We start from the raw sequence: 17,601 nt of genomic DNA, 5'->3' as shown, positions 1-17,601 counted from the left end.
TGTCGGTGTGATGCCACATCTGAGAATGGCTCATTTTAAAAAAGGGGATATTATTTTTACAGATTAATTAAAAACCACTGCATGGATTTTTATCATTTTAGGGTATATTTGTACATACACCGCTAACACACATTAACGTTCAAACAAACATGTTAAAGTGAAGTTTGCATCCGATGACCCCTTTAAAAATACAAAAAAGTAAAAGTCACTGACCATGTTCTATTTCGATTCTGAGGATGAAAACACTAAAACTCTAAGATGAGTTTTTTTTTTTTTTTTTTTTTTTTGAAGAGTTGGGAACTTCAAGTCCTGTTTGATGTGATATTTTAAGAAGACCTTCAGCAGTTGCTGTTCTCTATTCGGTGTCTCTCTTTCTACAGACAGTTACTGTACATTTAATCGGAACACTTTCATAATCAAGACAGACGCCCGCGGCATCGTTCTCTTACCAGCATTACCAGAAAAACATTTAGACGAGTTAAAACAGACTTACTAATATAAACTTCTACAAACTGAGAGGGTTTGAAATTGATAAAACGCATGAAAGACGGGCTATTCAAATTCTTATTAAGCCAATTAATTTTAGGACGTGTCTTTTCACCCTGCAGTTTTTGCAACAAATTTGTGTCTTCCCAGACGGTTCACGTAAGGTTTGAAACTGATATGAAATTACTGTGTTTTGGCTATTAGAAAATGAAGGATTTCTCATTGCTGCATCTCCTGCTGTGCATCAGTGGCAAACCGACACTTGTTTTTCTGTCTAAAGTTTAAAGTTTTGGTAGCAAAAACCATCAACAAAGTAACAAAAACATGAATAAAACAGCAAAACTGGCATCTTCTTCTCACAGTCCCTTGCTACAGTGGTAAACAGCTGCTGCTAGAATTCCCAGTGGTACTGATGATGAAACTGTAACGTGGTTCAGAACCAAATATTACAGTATGACAGGCGCCATATAACTCAGCTGTAGACCAACCATGAAACCAAGAGTCAAAAACAGCCTTAAATGCAATAGTCCTGTCATTAAAAAATATATTTAAAATAAAATAAATGCATGAAATAATTAATGTGGGCTTCAGGAAGACTGAGAAAAACGTTATAAATGTTGTAAATGTTATATTGTAATACATAAAATATATTATTGTAATTATATAAAATGTAGAATATTATTGCAATAAATAATGTGATTATAAAGTATATTATGAGCATAATTTGAATAAAAAATATAAAAGAAAAAGGATTTTGAGAAAGAAAATATGACAAAGTCAAAAACAGCCTTAAATGCAATAGCTGTCACAAAAAAGAAAATAAATAAATAAATAAATGCATGAAATAATTAATGTGGGGTCCAGAAAATCTGAGACAAATAGCAAAAATGCATTTAAAAAATCATAAAATATTATTTTAATGCGTCTTATATTGAAATAAATAAAATATATTATTGTAATTATATAAAATGTAGAATATTATTGCAATAATATGATTATAAAGTATATTATGAGCATAATTTGAGTAAAAAGTAAATAAATAAATAAAACAGGATTTTGAGAAAGAAAATATGACAAAATCAAAAACAGCCTTAAATGCAATAGTCCTGTCACAAAGAAAATAAATAAATAAATAATAATAATAATAATAATTAAATGCATTAAATAATTAATGTGGGGAGACAAACAGCAAAAATGCATTAAAAAATCATAAAATATAATTATAATGCATATTATATTGTAATAAATAAAATATATTACTGTAATTATATAAAATGTAGATTATTGCAATAAATAATATTATGTATATTATAATAATATAATATAAAGTATATTATGACCATAATTTGAGTAAAAAAACTATTTTTTATTTTTTAAATTTGGATTTTGAAAAAGAAAATATGACCATTTGTACAAAAGAGTCACTTTATCAGTAGTAACATTTAAAAATTGTAGAAAAATTTCTTCATTTAATGTCATAACTCTTCTATGGAAGTATGTTTACAGCTCAAAATAAAATAAAATAAAATAAAGACCTTATTTCTAATAACTGTCATTAACAAAAATAGATAGTAGATAATTGTTATTCTAATAATTAAACATGTTATTTTAAAGCAGCTTGGTAATAGATAAGATAATAACAGTGTTAGTGTTGTAAAATTAATCAATTTTGAAAAAAAAAAAGTCAGCTCTACAGAAGACAATGATGTCATTATTCAGTTCAATTTAGTACAATATTGTTTTAAATCAGTTCAATACCGGTCAGTATTGCAAAGTTCATCAAATATGAATATGAGTTAAATTCAGCTAAAGTATAAGCAACTCAACAGACATCAACAGTGTAATTTCTCATCTTAAATTAGTTCAGTGTTGATTTTATTCAACAGTTCAGTACTGTTTGTACTGTAAATGATGCACAATTTGTGAGTATCTAACGGTAAACTATCTAACAAAATACCCATTTTTGGGCTGTGAGTGTTGAACATTTCATTGTTTATTTATCTTACTTTTTTAAAGCGGTCAGACTTGTGGACGCCACAGCAGACATAGTCTCATACATCACAATGAAAACGCAGGCTGCATAACTTCAGCAACTTTAGAGCCACAGAAAAAAAGTTGCACTTGAAGGTCCTGATCAATTGTGTCTCATCTCAAGGTTTCATTTCAGCCCTGAACCTTTCACAAGCTGGTCAAAGCACAATAAAGTGTCATTTGTGGTGGCCCACAGCTACAGAACACTATGAACAACAAAAACAATCGCAGTTCAAGCTCTGTAATCCTATAGACGCTGAAGAGTTGAAGTTTCTGCAGTTCATGTAAGGTCACTAAAGCATTTTCCCTTGTTTGTTCCTGGACGGTTTGGTATCATGCTGCGCACAGTCGATGTCGCCTGTTACAAGCAAAAACTAAATAAATAGTGCGTGCATGTATAAAATATGAGGCTCTGATAAATAAGGCTCTGATGTGAGGATTTAAGTCACCCGAGAGACTTCAAGTCCAAACCATTTCAGAAGTCCTGATCCTGCTGGGTTGCACTGACGCCCCTGATGTTCGGCAAAACGACTCGAGAGGCGGTCTGCAAAAAGTCGCTGGATTTAGATTTTAGAACCCCATTAAGACTAAAGGATTTCTGGCATTGTTGCAGAAACATACACAAATGCACATTTCATTTGTGGCTACTGCGCCTATTCAATTACTGGAACTGCAATTCTCAGAAGAGAAAAGAAAGAACCGTTTTTTTTCCTCTCAATTTCCATTTTTTTCTTCCTCTCGCTAAAAGGGTTCTTTTATTAGCGGAACATGTGTGCTTTGTACAATAGCAGCGTATGGTCTGCTATCAATAAGCTGTGACGTTAATTTGTATTCATTTGCGGTCAGGTTGAAAGTGTATTTCTTACCGAACTCTCCCGGCACTGAGATCTCATACACGCAGGATTGGCCTGAGGTGTAGTTGCGTGGGTAGTTTGGGGACAAAACGGTGCCCTCTGAACCTGTCGACCGGCTTCCACATGGAGCTGGAAGACACAAATAAAGGTTAAATGCAGTGTGAATGCATGTATATATTAAAAACACAACCAAACGATTAGCTATATGCAATTAACAAGACTCTAAAGGTGAATTAAATCATTTATTGCTTGTCTTACAGACTAATTTAGCATGTGGAGCAGGAAAAGTGCAAAATTTATGGTGCAAAAACACTGAAACAAGCCAAAATGTCACAAAAGCCCACTGTTGTGACATCCAGAAACAAATAAAGGAAAAATATATTTAAAAAACAGTTTTTATTAATTAAAATAAAGACTAGCTGAAGTATTAAACTTCAAAAATTAAGTGAAATAAAATGAGTTTAAGTTTAAGGACTAAAATTACTATAAAGCAAAATAAAAACTAAACAGAAAAAATAATAAAATAAAAGTTGAAATAAAATAAAATATAAATACTAGACAAAATATTGAATAAAATACTCGAACTTAAAAAAAAAATTAAGTTGAAGCACTAAAATTGCTATAGCAGAAAATAACTAAACAGAAATATAAAAATAAAATAAAATAAAATAAAGGTTGAAATAAAATAAAATAAAATAAAATAAAATATACTAGCCATAGTATATTTAGTATATAAAATGCTCAAACTTAAAAAAATGTGAAAAAAGTTGAAGCACTAAAATTGCTATACTGGAAAATAATTAATCAGAAATGTACAAAAATAAAATAAAGGTTAAAATAAAATAATACTAGAGAAAATATTGGATAAAATACTTAAATGTAATGAAAAATAAAAGCTAAACAGAAAAAAATAATAAAATAAAAGTTGAAATAAAATAAAATATAAATACTAGACAAAGCACTAAAATTACTATAGCGGAAAATAACTAAACAGAAATATAAAAAAAAATGGTTGAAATAAAATAAAATATAAATACTATACAAAATATTGGATAAAATGCTTAAATTAAAAAAAACTGTAACTGAAACAAAATGAGTTTAAGTTGAAGCACTAAAATTACTATAAAGAAAAATAAAGCCTCAACAAAAATATATATAAAAAATAATAAAATAAAAAATAATAAAAATACACATGCCAAAGCACATTAAACTACTAAAACTAAAATTAAAAACTGAAAATATAAGAACAAAAGAAAAGGCTAATTAAAAATAGTAATAAATATTAACATAGCATATAAATAATACTAAAATAACACTGATGTGATGCATTGTTTCTTGCAATTTGTGTCTAAATACATTTTTGGCACATTAAAATGTAATGTAGTTTAAATTTACATATTAAACACGTTTCTGTTGATTTAATTAGTTTGTTCTACACATACTTACTGTGTCATCTTTATTAAAAAAAGGCCAGGTGTTTATTAATTTATGCTGATCAGGTGTCCTGTATGTATTTACATTATAGCTGAATAATATTACAAATTATAAACCCCTATAAAAGTTACTGAAATAAACATTATTTATTGTAAAACTGCCTTGTAAAGACATTTTTTAAATGTTAATACTAAAAATATACTTTGCTTCATGTGGTATAAATAATTTTTATTTTTGCCTCAGGGCCCAAACTATTTTGTTCTGGATGAGTCTCACTGTAAAAGTGAACCACCGTTATGCAGCAAAGACACTGACAGTCGACTCTAAACAAATTTGTCAAAAATACAAACTTTTGCTTTAACTGAAGGTTCATTTAAGGAGGAACTTTGTACTTGAACCAAGTTTAACAAAGGCAACATACAACAAGGTGTAAATCTACATAATGTGGCACGATATGACAGCTGCGGCAGGAGTTATAGCGAGCATTGTTAACAGCACTCAGTCATTCATCAACCAGCTAGAACAGAATAATAGGCCTGACAATAATACTTTTCAATCTCATACTCTAAAATACAACCTATACAGTCTTTATGCAGTTGATTAGAGGGCCGTTTGAATTATTTCTTCACAATAAGCGAAACAATTTAGCATTATGCAAGAGAGATGGGCAAAAATAATTGCGGCACACGTGGGATAAAAAGTGATTAGGATCTAATGGGGCAGGCAGAAGCCTTTCATCCAGTCATACGACTCCGTAAAATATAAGTCTTACTTTCGAGTGACATTTATAGCCTTTGACTTGCATGAGTGGGAAAACTGCTGCCACGTTTGCATCATTTGATGTGAAATTCAAAGTCTTGGTGTGGGTTTATTGCTGATCCCGCAATATTCTTCTGTGAAATATTAATTTCAGAGGATTAGCAAACAAGACACGGTGACAGAGTCAATACATCAGAGCGCCAAAATCATTCACTCCTGTGTCAAAGAACATCATTATTTGTGACTCATGTTATAATTGTTCATCTCTGCAGATGACAAGAAAAGTGTTTGCAATGTTTCATGTCAATTTAAACATCTCCCAGTGCTGGAGTTTCACAAATCTATAAATGCAGGCTGCGTCTCAAAGGAAAGAAGTACACACATGCAACTCATACAATGACATTCAAAGGGTGGTGATTTCTTTCCAAAAGTGCCTTTATTATTGAGACCGATCTTTTCACACTGAGGACAATTGAGGGATTCATCACAGTTTATCCTGATTGTTCAGTTTCAAAAGTTTTCACCCTCTGCTCTTATAGTTCCTCAACTGTCCTCAGTGTGAAAACATGGATGTCAAAATCATACACTGGATCAAATGTATAGATGTTGCTGGAAAATTACATAATCTGCAAGGCACAGAGGACAATTGAAGGATTGATACAAAACTATTACAAGAAGCTTCAAACATTCACTGATGCTTAAGGCGGCAACACAATGCATTTAAGCTGGGGGAGAAAACTTCTAAGGATGATGATGTGCAAATTTTGCTTAAATATCTTCTTATTTCATTCAGTACTGCCTTTTAGAAGCTACAGAAGTTATTTAAATATTTCACAGAAGACAAAACAAGTACAGTTTACCCTGATCATTAAGTTTCAAAAGTTTTCACCCTCTGCTCTTATAGTTCCTCAACTGTCCTCAGTGTGAAAACATGCATGTCAAAATCATACACTGGATCAAATGCATAGATTACATAATGTGGAGGACCCTAGAGGACTTTTCACAAGAGCAGTGGGCAGTTCAGGACAAACTCAGGACAAACAACTATCACAAAACAAAGAAACAGTCACTGATCATCCAGCTAACGACACACATTAAGAATCAACCCATATGGCAAAAAAAATATTTTTTGTGGCCAAAATATATTTGAAATATATGCTAAATATATGTTGCACACAAATATATTTAGTTTCAACCATCATATACCAAAATATATTTCTGTGTCAAGAAAATGCCTTTTCATGGACTAAAATATATATAGATGTCTAAATATATTTTTAAAATGCTTTTAAAAAATATTTATACAGTATTTTTTGGCAATTTTTTGTATATTTTGAAATAGATTTAATAATATTTTTTTTGCTGTATGGGAAGTGTTCATAAACGTTTGAACAGGGTCATCTGTGCAATTTCAGCTATTATTTTGTCTAGTAGCCTATACGTATACATAACATCTGTTATATGAAATAGCTTATTCACAGAAGTACTGAACAGGAAAAACATAAATGCAATTTTTATTGTCTTTTGTTTAAAAAAAGATATCTGATCTAACTTCTGAATATATAGTATCTCTCAATATTTACAAAAACTAAATGGATTGAAAAAATATTTTCATTTATTTGCAATCAGTATTATTTTAGTATCACATATATATTATAATTTTTAGTTTGAATAGCTTTTATTTATATTTTGCATTTTAATTTTCATTAAACTTTTTAGTTTTTGTCATTTTTAGATGTCAATATAGTTTTATTAATTTTAATTTCAGTTTTAGTTATTTAGTACATCTGGACAAACCAAATGAAAATTATAAATGCTAAAATTAAATAAGCTTTTTTATATATATTTATATAAATTTGTATTTTAGTTAACATTTATATTAAGTTACAAGCAAGTTTTTATGGACTTTATCTATCTATCAATCTTTCTATCTAAACATTTTAATACATGATTAAAAAAGTGCTTGCACTAATTCAGTGAAATGTTCGAATTGATTCACAAAATGAATCTTTAATGCTATGTTTAACAAAGAAGAGTGGCTATTAAAACATCTCTGTCTTAACTCACACAAGTAAAGAAAAGACAGTAAAACTAGTGTTATAATCACACACACTTCTGCAACCTTAATGGCCAAATAAAAAGCACTTTAACAATGCTGTCAAATCACTGCGACTATTGTTAAGGTCCAATAAATCGCACAGCCCTACTATAGACCTACATAAAGCCAGATGATAAGTATATTTTGTTCTTCACTTCCTTTGTGAAGGATCAGTTCTCTCAAACTACCCCCTAATTCACACTCTCCACACATACACATGTACACTCCGTCCCTGTCCCTCCAGAGGCACACGTAAGCCGCAGCGCATAATCCAGAATCTCTTCGTACCCGTGAGCTGGTCTCACAGCTGGAGGAAGTGTAAGAGAGAGCCGTCAGATGCCCCGTCTAGCTCTTGTGGGTTTGTGTGCACATGCGACAGGGTGACACAGTCCATACACGAGACCCCAACACAAACACATCCATTATTAATCAATGCTTTGCAGGCGGAAGAGCACAAGCCTGAAACAACAACTATGAAGAGACTGGCAGGAATGAAGTGTGTTATGACCGCTGTCTCATCCTCTATCACAACACAGAGAGCAGAGGTAATTGGCAGGAGACGGATCTGGACAGAGACTAGCACTTGAGGCATACAAACAGAGAAAAAAATGTGTAAATAGTGTTGAGGCACAGCTAACTGAAGGCTAGTTTTACTTGTACTTCTGCAATCTGATTTGAATGTGTAATAGGACATTCAGTGAGTTATTGGGAATCTGTTGAATAATGAAAATTGAGAGTTAAACTACTGAAAATAAATTACTTTTTTAATAATGTTTTTGAAAAAAGTTTCTTATGCTCACCAAGGCTGCATTTATTTGATCAAAAATACAATAAAAACTGTAAAAATATGAAATATTATTACCTTATAAATTAACAGCTGTCTATTTGAATATCTTTTAAAATGTAATTTATTTCTATGATACAAAGCTGAATTTTCAGGATCATTACTCTGGTCCTCAAGGTCACATGATCCTTTAGAAATCATTCTAATATGCTGATTTGAGTTCAAAAAGTTTAAAAGAACAGCATTTGAAATAAAAATCTTATGTAACATTATAAAGACCTTTACAGTCACTTTTGATCAGTTTAACAGTTTTGCTGAATAAAAATATTAATTTAGATCAGCTTTGCAATAAATGAATTCCAATTAAAAAAACTTTTAACATATATTAAAAGAGAAAACAGTTATTTCCAATTGTATTATTCCACAATATTATTGTATTTATGACCAAACAAATGCTTTTAAAAACATTTAAAACACCTAATACATGTGTATTTTATAGTAGAATGGAGTCAGGTGACTGAAAATGTGGTTAAAATGTAAACATCTATGACAGCAACCAAAAAAGAAAGTTTAAATTGTGAAGCTAAGCAGGTTATTGCTTTTTATACAACAATTACAACAAAAAATGTTTTATTATTTGGAATAACGTGGTGATGATGATTAGACCAAGAACATGTATTAAAACAGTAAACAGAGGATCTGAATCCAACATGCATCTGTCTGATTAGTCAGCAACTAGTTAGTCACACAGCTCACGCACAAGTAAAACTTTCGTCTTTCAGTCCAACTCTCCTAGGCATAGAGAAACATCACAAAATATACTGAATATAAACTCTTTCCATAACATTTGTCTCCTAGGAGATGCGGGGAGCGACGCTTTATATCAGCAGCTCTGTGAAGATCATTTGCAAAATAGCACAGAACAATGAGCCATTACTGAATCACTGAGTTGTTACCCGCTGCACTGTAACCAAAAACCATTGCTTTTGTTCCAGTGGCCTGGCGGCTCATTCCACACAATGCATTTCCAACACAAACTCATCCACAGAGGGTTAGCAAGGCCACCCATGCATACATGAATCCAGAAAAAAAAAAATATAAAACTCTGAAATCAATAGACCAGCCTTCAGTCCTGATCTGTACGGCATCAATTCAAGGCTGTGTCAGACGCCTCATGCACAAACATGTGAAAACTTCTATGCCGTTCTTTTGTCATTCATTTCTCTACCATCCACTTGTGTCCTCTCTTAAAATACAAGGATGCAAAGACCATTTCTGTTTACACAGGGAACAAATTCTGGACTTTAACTGATTCATGGGTACCTCTACCAGACTTCTCATCTCATGTCATGCAAACATCTTAAATGTGACCCTGGACCACAAAACCAGTCTTAGCATAGGTATATTTGTAGCAATAGCCAACAATACAGTGTATGGGTCAGAATTATCCATTTTTCTTTTATGTCAAAAATCATTTTTTTTATTAATTAAAGATCATGCTCCATGAAGATATTTTATAAATTTCCTACCATAAATATATCAAAACTTAATTTTTAATTAGTAATATGCATTGCTAAGAACTTCATTTAGACAACTTTTAAGGCGATTTTCTCAATATTTTGATCTTTTTTTTTGCACCCTCAGATTTCAGATTTTCAAATAGTTGTATCTCGACCACATATTGTCCTATCCTAACAAACCATACATCAATGGAAAGCTTGTCTCAATTAAAAAAAAAAAAAAAATGGACTGGTTTTGTGGTCCAGGGTCACAAAATGGTAATATTTCATCTAAAAAATGTTACAAATTTTGACACTTCTGCTCATCCACTTGACAATATATAGGGCCTATGAAATCCGTTTTTTTTTTCTCCGAAATATGTCCGAATTTTTTTTTCTGTTTTAATTTTCAAAATATTCCATTTAAATTTTGGAGACTCTGTTTTAATGGCTACATCAAAAAATATGAATCAAAAAGCATGCATAATTAATTGAAATAATGAATGATGGGCAATTTATTAAGAATTACAAAAATGACACTTTTTAAGGGTCTATGAATTTTTTCCCCTCTCAAATTCAGTTTTATTTTTCTGAAATTTATATTTTCCATTAATTTTCTGGATTCCATTTTAAAGGTTTCATTAAATTGTAATAATCAAAAACATTTCTAATTATTTGATTTTATGGATGAATGAAAGAATTAATTAATTACTTAATTAATACTGTGCTGTGTATTTACATTTTTCAGGTAAATAAATTCTAGTAAATAATTTCTCTGGCAAATATTTCTTAAGGGCCCCTCAAAGGGCCCTAAATATAGTATGCAGTGCCAATTTTTCATTTGCTTCATTTGTTTTATTGATTTATTTTGTTTGAATTTTTAATTTTATTTATTCATTCACTCATTCATTCATTCATTCATTCATTATTTATAAAGCACATTTAAAAGTGCTGTACAGATCAAAAAACTCAAATAAATTTTATGTGCTTTTGTCCTTTTTTGTATATTTCTACATAACTTTAATGTATTTGTTTTAATTTTTAGCAGTTTTACTACTTCATCTTTAATTACATCATAATTAGTTGCTAAGGCAACATTTCTTTTTTATTTATGTTTTTTCTTTTAATATTTATCTTTTATTTTGGAATTATTTCAATTAATAACATTTTAATTAGTTTTAGTTAAAAATAACACTGAATCCAATTAATTCACAATGGCTAAAATCAAGTATCGCACAGTATATTCTGATTAAATATTCTTTTACACATGGAAAAATGACAAGCAAAATCTTAAACAATATAATATTATCAGTAGAACCTTATAAATTAATAACAAACCCAATCATTTTTATTCTAGTATTATTTATATATTATTATAGCATTTATTATTTTGAATTTGCTTTAATTTGTACATTTTTTGTTTTTAATTGTGTGTCATTTTTATTCTTTTTGTATATGTTTATATATCTTTAATTTACTTTTTTAGCAATTTTACTACTTCAGGTTATTTCAATTAGTTACTAAGGCGACATTTAATTTTCATTTACATTTTTTCTTTTAAAATTCATCTTTTATTTCAGCATTATTTCAGTTACCGAAAATATTTTATTAGTTTTATAGTTAAAAAAAATACCGAATTAATTCACAATGCACAGCATATTCTTCTTAAGTATTTTTTTACACATGGAAATATAACACAAGCAAAACCTCAAATAATATATTACCTGTGAAATTAATTTCGTAATTTTGCTCTACATGCAAATTATTTTCGTTTGTTTTTTTGCAAGTTTATGTAATGTGTGCATTATGTCTAGCATTTTTAAACCAGCATGACATAAAAACTGACCAATTTAACTTAACATACATCACTGGTGTTACTAAGAATGATTCATCAGTGCACAATATTCTACATAAAATGATTTATTTTTATCAATATGTCTTGACTTGCTCCACCTCTGAAATAACTTTTCAAATAAACAACTCATAAAATCAAAGCTCCTTCCTACATACGGTATTTTCTGACTCAGAAATAAGTATGCAACTTCAACTTCCTGTGTCTGAGGGCTTATTGATTTGCATGCAAACTCAAACCAGACTCTCATAATGAAGTGATTTTTGATAGTTATTATAAGAGTATTGTTGACACTCATTGAGAGTTCACATGCACATCTTTCTCTGATTATGCCTAACGAGTCGACGTGTAAGGTCACAAAAATGTCTTAACTGATGTTCTTTTATTAGCGAAAGGTCGTCACACTTCAATTTTGCACTTTTCTGACAACATAAAAAAGCAGTTTTCTAGTATGTGATTTATTGATTTGCAAAACACATCTTTCAAATGATTATTTTCAAAAGTTCTTAGTGTTTTGGAGCACATGCGAACACCATAGTGTTGATCTGGATGAAAACTCCAAAATTTTGACTTTCATTCACAAGCAAGATTAGGATAAAATGCGTGAACAGACGCTGTAGCCCACACAGCTCCAAAAATAGAGCGTCATGCAGGTATTTGGGTCGTAAGGGGATGTTCTCCTCGCGTTCACGCGCAATACAGATGGGAATGCGATCTTACCTTGGCAGCTGGGCAGAGCTCTGTTCCACTCGGGTCTGTTGGTGCCACCCATGACACAGGTGAGACTGGAATAACCCTGGAGCTGGTAGCCTGGATCACAGTGGAAGGTCACAGTTGAGCCCAGCTTATAGTCTCCACCCAACCGAGTGCCATTCATCACGCTGCCCGGGTCAAAACAAGCCTCACGCAGTTTAGCTATACGGGAGAGAAGCACAAGACATATGGCGTATGATAAAGCTGTAGAAGATGAAAAGATCTGAAGGAATGAAAATGCCAAGCACTGAGTCACTGTCAGCCTTTGAAACTTTCCAGTTTGCGCTCAAGCATCTTGAAACAGTATATCATGACGCTCTTAAAGAAACCGTTTACCAAAATATGAGCACTCCGTCATCATTCACTCTCCTTCAATCGATGAAAAAAAAATCAATAAATGCATCGCTCAAGGACACAAATACAGTTCGAGAACGGCTTTTTAACCACCAAGCCAAAAACAAAAGAGCAATTACCTTTGTATTCCAGATGGAAGCCCGTGTAGCTCACGGACCCGTCGCTGCGGAAGGCAATGTGCATGATGTTGGAGCTGCTTTCGACCTTTTCTGGCAACTTGCTGTCTTGAAATGTGCCGATCAGATGACTGTTGCTGTGAGGTCCGTCGTAGATGTACAAGAAGTCATAGTTGGGCTCGATGCTGAAACTGAGAGAAGACAAGTGTGGGGTCAAAACACAGAGCAAATGGAAATCTATCGACTTTTTTCTATGCAATTTACTCCTCCTGAAGGATTAGTTCAGCACAAATGAAATTCTGTCAGCATGTCATTGCAAATCATTGCACACAAAGGGGAGGATTAAAAAAAGTGAGATTTTAGAAAACTAAAAGAGGAGGAATATTGTACACAGTCATATATACTTTGATGGTAGATATGGTGTTTTTATGCACATTTTGAAACTTTGATATGGTAACTACAAGTTGTTATATGAAGAACAGCTGTGTGTGCCTTTGCATTCAACAGAAAAAAACAAAAACAAAACAACAACCAGCGATGAAAAAACCTTGCTTTTTGGATGAACTAGCCCTTTAAATCTTGGTATACACTGCAAAAATGATTTCTTATTCAGTATTTTTTCTTGTTTTCCAGTACAAATATCTAAGCATAATTAAATCAAAATATATTTACTTGAGAAGCAAAAACTGTATTGAGCTTGTAATGTCAACAAGAAACCTTGTTAAAATTTCATGTTTAAGATTAAGATGTTGCTTGCGCAATCACGCTTTATTAACACTTCTACACTGCAAAAATGACTTCATTTCTTAGTGTTTTTGTCTTGTTTTCTATTACAGATATTAAAACATTCAATCAAGATGAGTTAAACTATCAAGTCTTGCTTTCGGAAAAATGTATCAAAATTCAGTGGGTTTATGCTTAAAACAAGAAAAATATCTGAAAAATAACTTATAACTTAATTTAAAGGGAAAACAAGATTTTTTTACCCCATTGTCATGTTTTTTCTTTCTTATTTTAAGCATAAACTTAATTCTTATAATTTATTTTTCAAATTCAAATTCAAGATTTTGTCTTGTTTTCTAGTACAAATATATACATTTTTTTTCTTATTTTAAGCAGAAACTTATTTCATTCTGATAATGTTTTTTAAACAAGACTTAATATCCTAAGTAATTTTACTTGTTCTTGTTACTTGTTTTTTATTTATTTATTTATTCATTTAGGAGTGAACTATCTTTTTAAATCTTGATACACTGCAAAAACGATTTTCTTTCTCAGTATTTTTGTCTTGTTTTCCAGTAGAGATATACATAAAAATACATTAAATCAAAACATATTTACTTAATAAGCAAAAACGTCTACATATTAGAGCTATTAAGTCTTGTTTTCTGAAAAATGTATCAAAATTGAGTGGGTTTATGCTTAAAGCAAGAAAAAATATCTGAAAAATAAAACTTAATTTAAAGATTTTTACCCCATAGGCAGATTGTTTTTCTCTTATTCTAAGCATAAACTCACTTAATTATTATAAAACGTTAAGAAAACAAGACTGTAGTGATCTAGCCTTTTAAATCCTGGTATACAACGCAAAAATGATCCAGCAATTTTGTCTTGTTTTCCAGTACAAATATATAAACAATTTTCTGATTTTTTTTTTAATATCTTTTCTTCTTCTTTTTTAGCCTTTAAAATCTTGATACACTGCAAACATGATTTTCTTTCTCAGTATTTTTGTCTTGTTTTCCAGTAGAAATATACATAAAAATACATGAAATCAAAACATATTTAGTTAATAAGCAAAACATCTGAAAAATGTATCAAAATTGACTGGGTTTATGCTTAAAACAAGAAAAAAAAATCTGAAAAATAAAACTTAATTTAAAGGGAAAAAGGAACAGAACATTTTTTTCTTTTAACCCCATTGGCAGATGCTTTTTTTTTCTTCTCTCTCTTATTTTAAGCATAAACTTACTTAATTCTTATAAAATTTTAAGAAAACAAAACTGCTATGAACTAGCCTTTTAAATCCTGGTATACACTGCAAAATGAATTATCTTACTCTGCAATTTTCCAGTACAAATATATAAACATTTTTCTTATTTTAAGCAGAAACCTACTTCATTCTTCTAAGATTTATATTTTTTAATGTTTGATTTTTTTTAGTCTTTAAAATCTTGAGACACAGCAAAAATGAATTTCTTTCTCAATATTTTTGTCTTGTTTTCCAGTAGAAATATACATCAACTTACGTTAAATCAATACATATTTTCTTAAGAAGCAAAAACACCTACATATTAGAGCTATTGAGCTGTTGTTTTCTTAAAAATGTATTAAAATTGAGTAAATTTGTCCTAAGACTAAATTTATTTTAGGCATAAGCCTTCCATTCCAATGATATTTTCAGAAAACAGTATTTAAAGGGGACATCGGATGCACATTTTTATAAGTTGATATGGTTCTTTAAGGTCTTCATGAAATATCTGTAATTACTTTGATTAAAATTCCTCAATGGTTGTGTAAACCATGCTTTTTACCTCATCAAAAACAGCTCTGTTTACAGCAATCTATTTCAGCGCATGTCTCTTTAAATGATAATGAGCTACTGCTCACCCCGCTCCTCTCTTCCATTTTTTGTGTATTTGGCGACGTTACCAACAAAAACAAAACTAATCCACTGTGTCCTCAGTGGCTCTGATGAGGGGAGAAAATGAAAACTTTTATGTTCACTTTTATACTCAAGTACAAAACACCCGCAATGTTTACGAGACAAAGTGCGGGGAAAATGGCGGAAAGCATACAACTGGCTGAGGGTGGAAATATACTAATATATGTGACAGTTTGTCACAATTTTTCTTCTCCAGTAATTGTATCTTGATTAAAAAAATGTATATAAATATACTAAGGAAGAAAGCCCTTTTGCAGTGCATAAATGCAGATTGCTTATAGAGCGTGATGGCTGTGAAACAGGAATGAGAAAATAAGCAGCATCCTATTATGAACATGAAAATTCATCAAGTGCTTGTTGACAACATCACAAGCTCCATCCAGTTTCCACCATGTGCCCGGCTGAGGCTGTTAAAACCTGTGTCTGTGATCTTCCTAAAAGACCTTTTGGGTCATCTGAGGCAGAAAATGTTTTGAAGAGCCTTTTCTGTATGTTTCAGGTGGGGAGAAATGTTATGAAGTGGAAACATCCGATGTGGGTGGAAATGTACGTAAATGGCACACTGATGCTTTGGGAAAATGTAGTCAGAAAATGCTGCACTTCACATTAAGTAGTGCAATGTGAGCAGGCCGCTGTATTAATGTCATTATGAAGACTTGTTTATTGTCCCGAGACTGCAATGGTAAGGCACCAACAATCTGCCATTAATTTGAGGCAAATTTGTAAATACTGTAATAATGTCACTTGAAATTACGCCTCTCAGAGACTGCCTATCTAGAGAGATCTTTTTCCAATTACTACACTGATAAAAACACAATTCTAAGTCACATGTTAATTTGAAATTAATTGAGTTTTTTGCACACAGATCACAGTCTGATATCATACTCTAATTTACAGTCTAAGATGGAACCAGTTATGGGTCAGTGACGTGACACTCATTTTATATGTTCAGATGTAATCATTTATTCACAAAAACATTAAAAATGCAAATCACGCTGACAACGACTTGAAACATCTCCTCTACGATTAACCTTCTCAAAAATTCAGTTTGATATTTTTTTGTGGGACAAAGTCAAAAATCTCTAGGTGGTTTATCCATCTTGAGAAATATTTTTAAAAATTGTAATGAAGAAATATATATTTAAAAAGTCCAATTAAAAGGCTGAGACTCTTAGAGGGAAAAACTTAAAAAGTAGGTTTGACTTTTTTGTAATGACAAAAAAAAAAGACATATCATATATATATATATATATATATATATGAATATATGATATGTCTTTTTTTTGTCATTACAAAAAAAATCAAACCTATTTTACCTACTAAATTCAATATATTAATAAAAAAACTATAACAGTAATGACAGGTACACCACTTTTTAGAGTCATTAAAAAGATATATATATATATGTCTTCCTGTTTTTTAGAATGTCATTTGTGAAACTGGACCACAAAACCTGTCATAAGGGGCAATTTTTAAAAAAAATTGAGATTTATACATCATAAAAGCTGAATAAATAAGCTTTCCATTGATGTATAGTTTGTTAGGGTAGGACAAGATTTGGCCAAGATACAACTATTTGAAAATCTGGAATCTGAGGGTGCAAAAAAATCGAAATATTGAGAAAATCGCCAAAAGTATACACTCTTAAAAATAAAGGTTCTTTATTGGCATCAATGGTTCCATGAAGAACCCTGAACATCCATGGAACCTTTCAAATGCTGAAAAGGTTCTTTATAGTCAAAAAATGTTCTTTAGATTTTTAAAATGTTCTTCAAAATGGTTCTTTTAGGAACTGTTCACTGAAAGACTCTTTAGGGAACCAAAAATGGTTCTTCTATGGCATCACTGCAAAAACACCCCTGAGTGTATCACTATTCAAAAATTAAGTTTTTATATATTTATGGCATGAAATTTAC

The 17,601-nt window shown here is 31.0% G+C and overlaps 1 protein-coding gene across 4 annotated transcripts in view; it reads right to left on the bottom strand.

Moving 5' to 3' along the window:
* Positions 1–17,601, bottom strand: part of csmd3a (CUB and Sushi multiple domains 3a) — a 352,779-nt gene that overhangs the window by 167,956 nt on the left and 167,222 nt on the right. For all 4 annotated transcript variants that reach the window (XM_051131369.1, XM_051131372.1, XM_051131371.1 and 1 more), the window contains exons 29-31: positions 13,024–13,211; positions 12,518–12,712; positions 3,384–3,500 (exon numbers count right to left, since the gene is read on the bottom strand). In XM_051131369.1, coding sequence (XP_050987326.1) covers positions 3,384–3,500; positions 12,518–12,712; positions 13,024–13,211 — 500 coding nt within the window. The remainder of the gene's footprint in view (positions 1–3,383; positions 3,501–12,517; positions 12,713–13,023; positions 13,212–17,601) is intronic.

This window comes from Labeo rohita, chromosome 16 (genome assembly GCF_022985175.1).
Source record: "Labeo rohita strain BAU-BD-2019 chromosome 16, IGBB_LRoh.1.0, whole genome shotgun sequence".
In the NCBI taxonomy this organism is placed as follows: domain Eukaryota; kingdom Metazoa; phylum Chordata; class Actinopteri; order Cypriniformes; family Cyprinidae; genus Labeo; species Labeo rohita.
The sequence above is the reverse complement of the archived record's forward strand: the minus strand, read 5'-3'. Positions and strand labels throughout refer to the sequence as shown.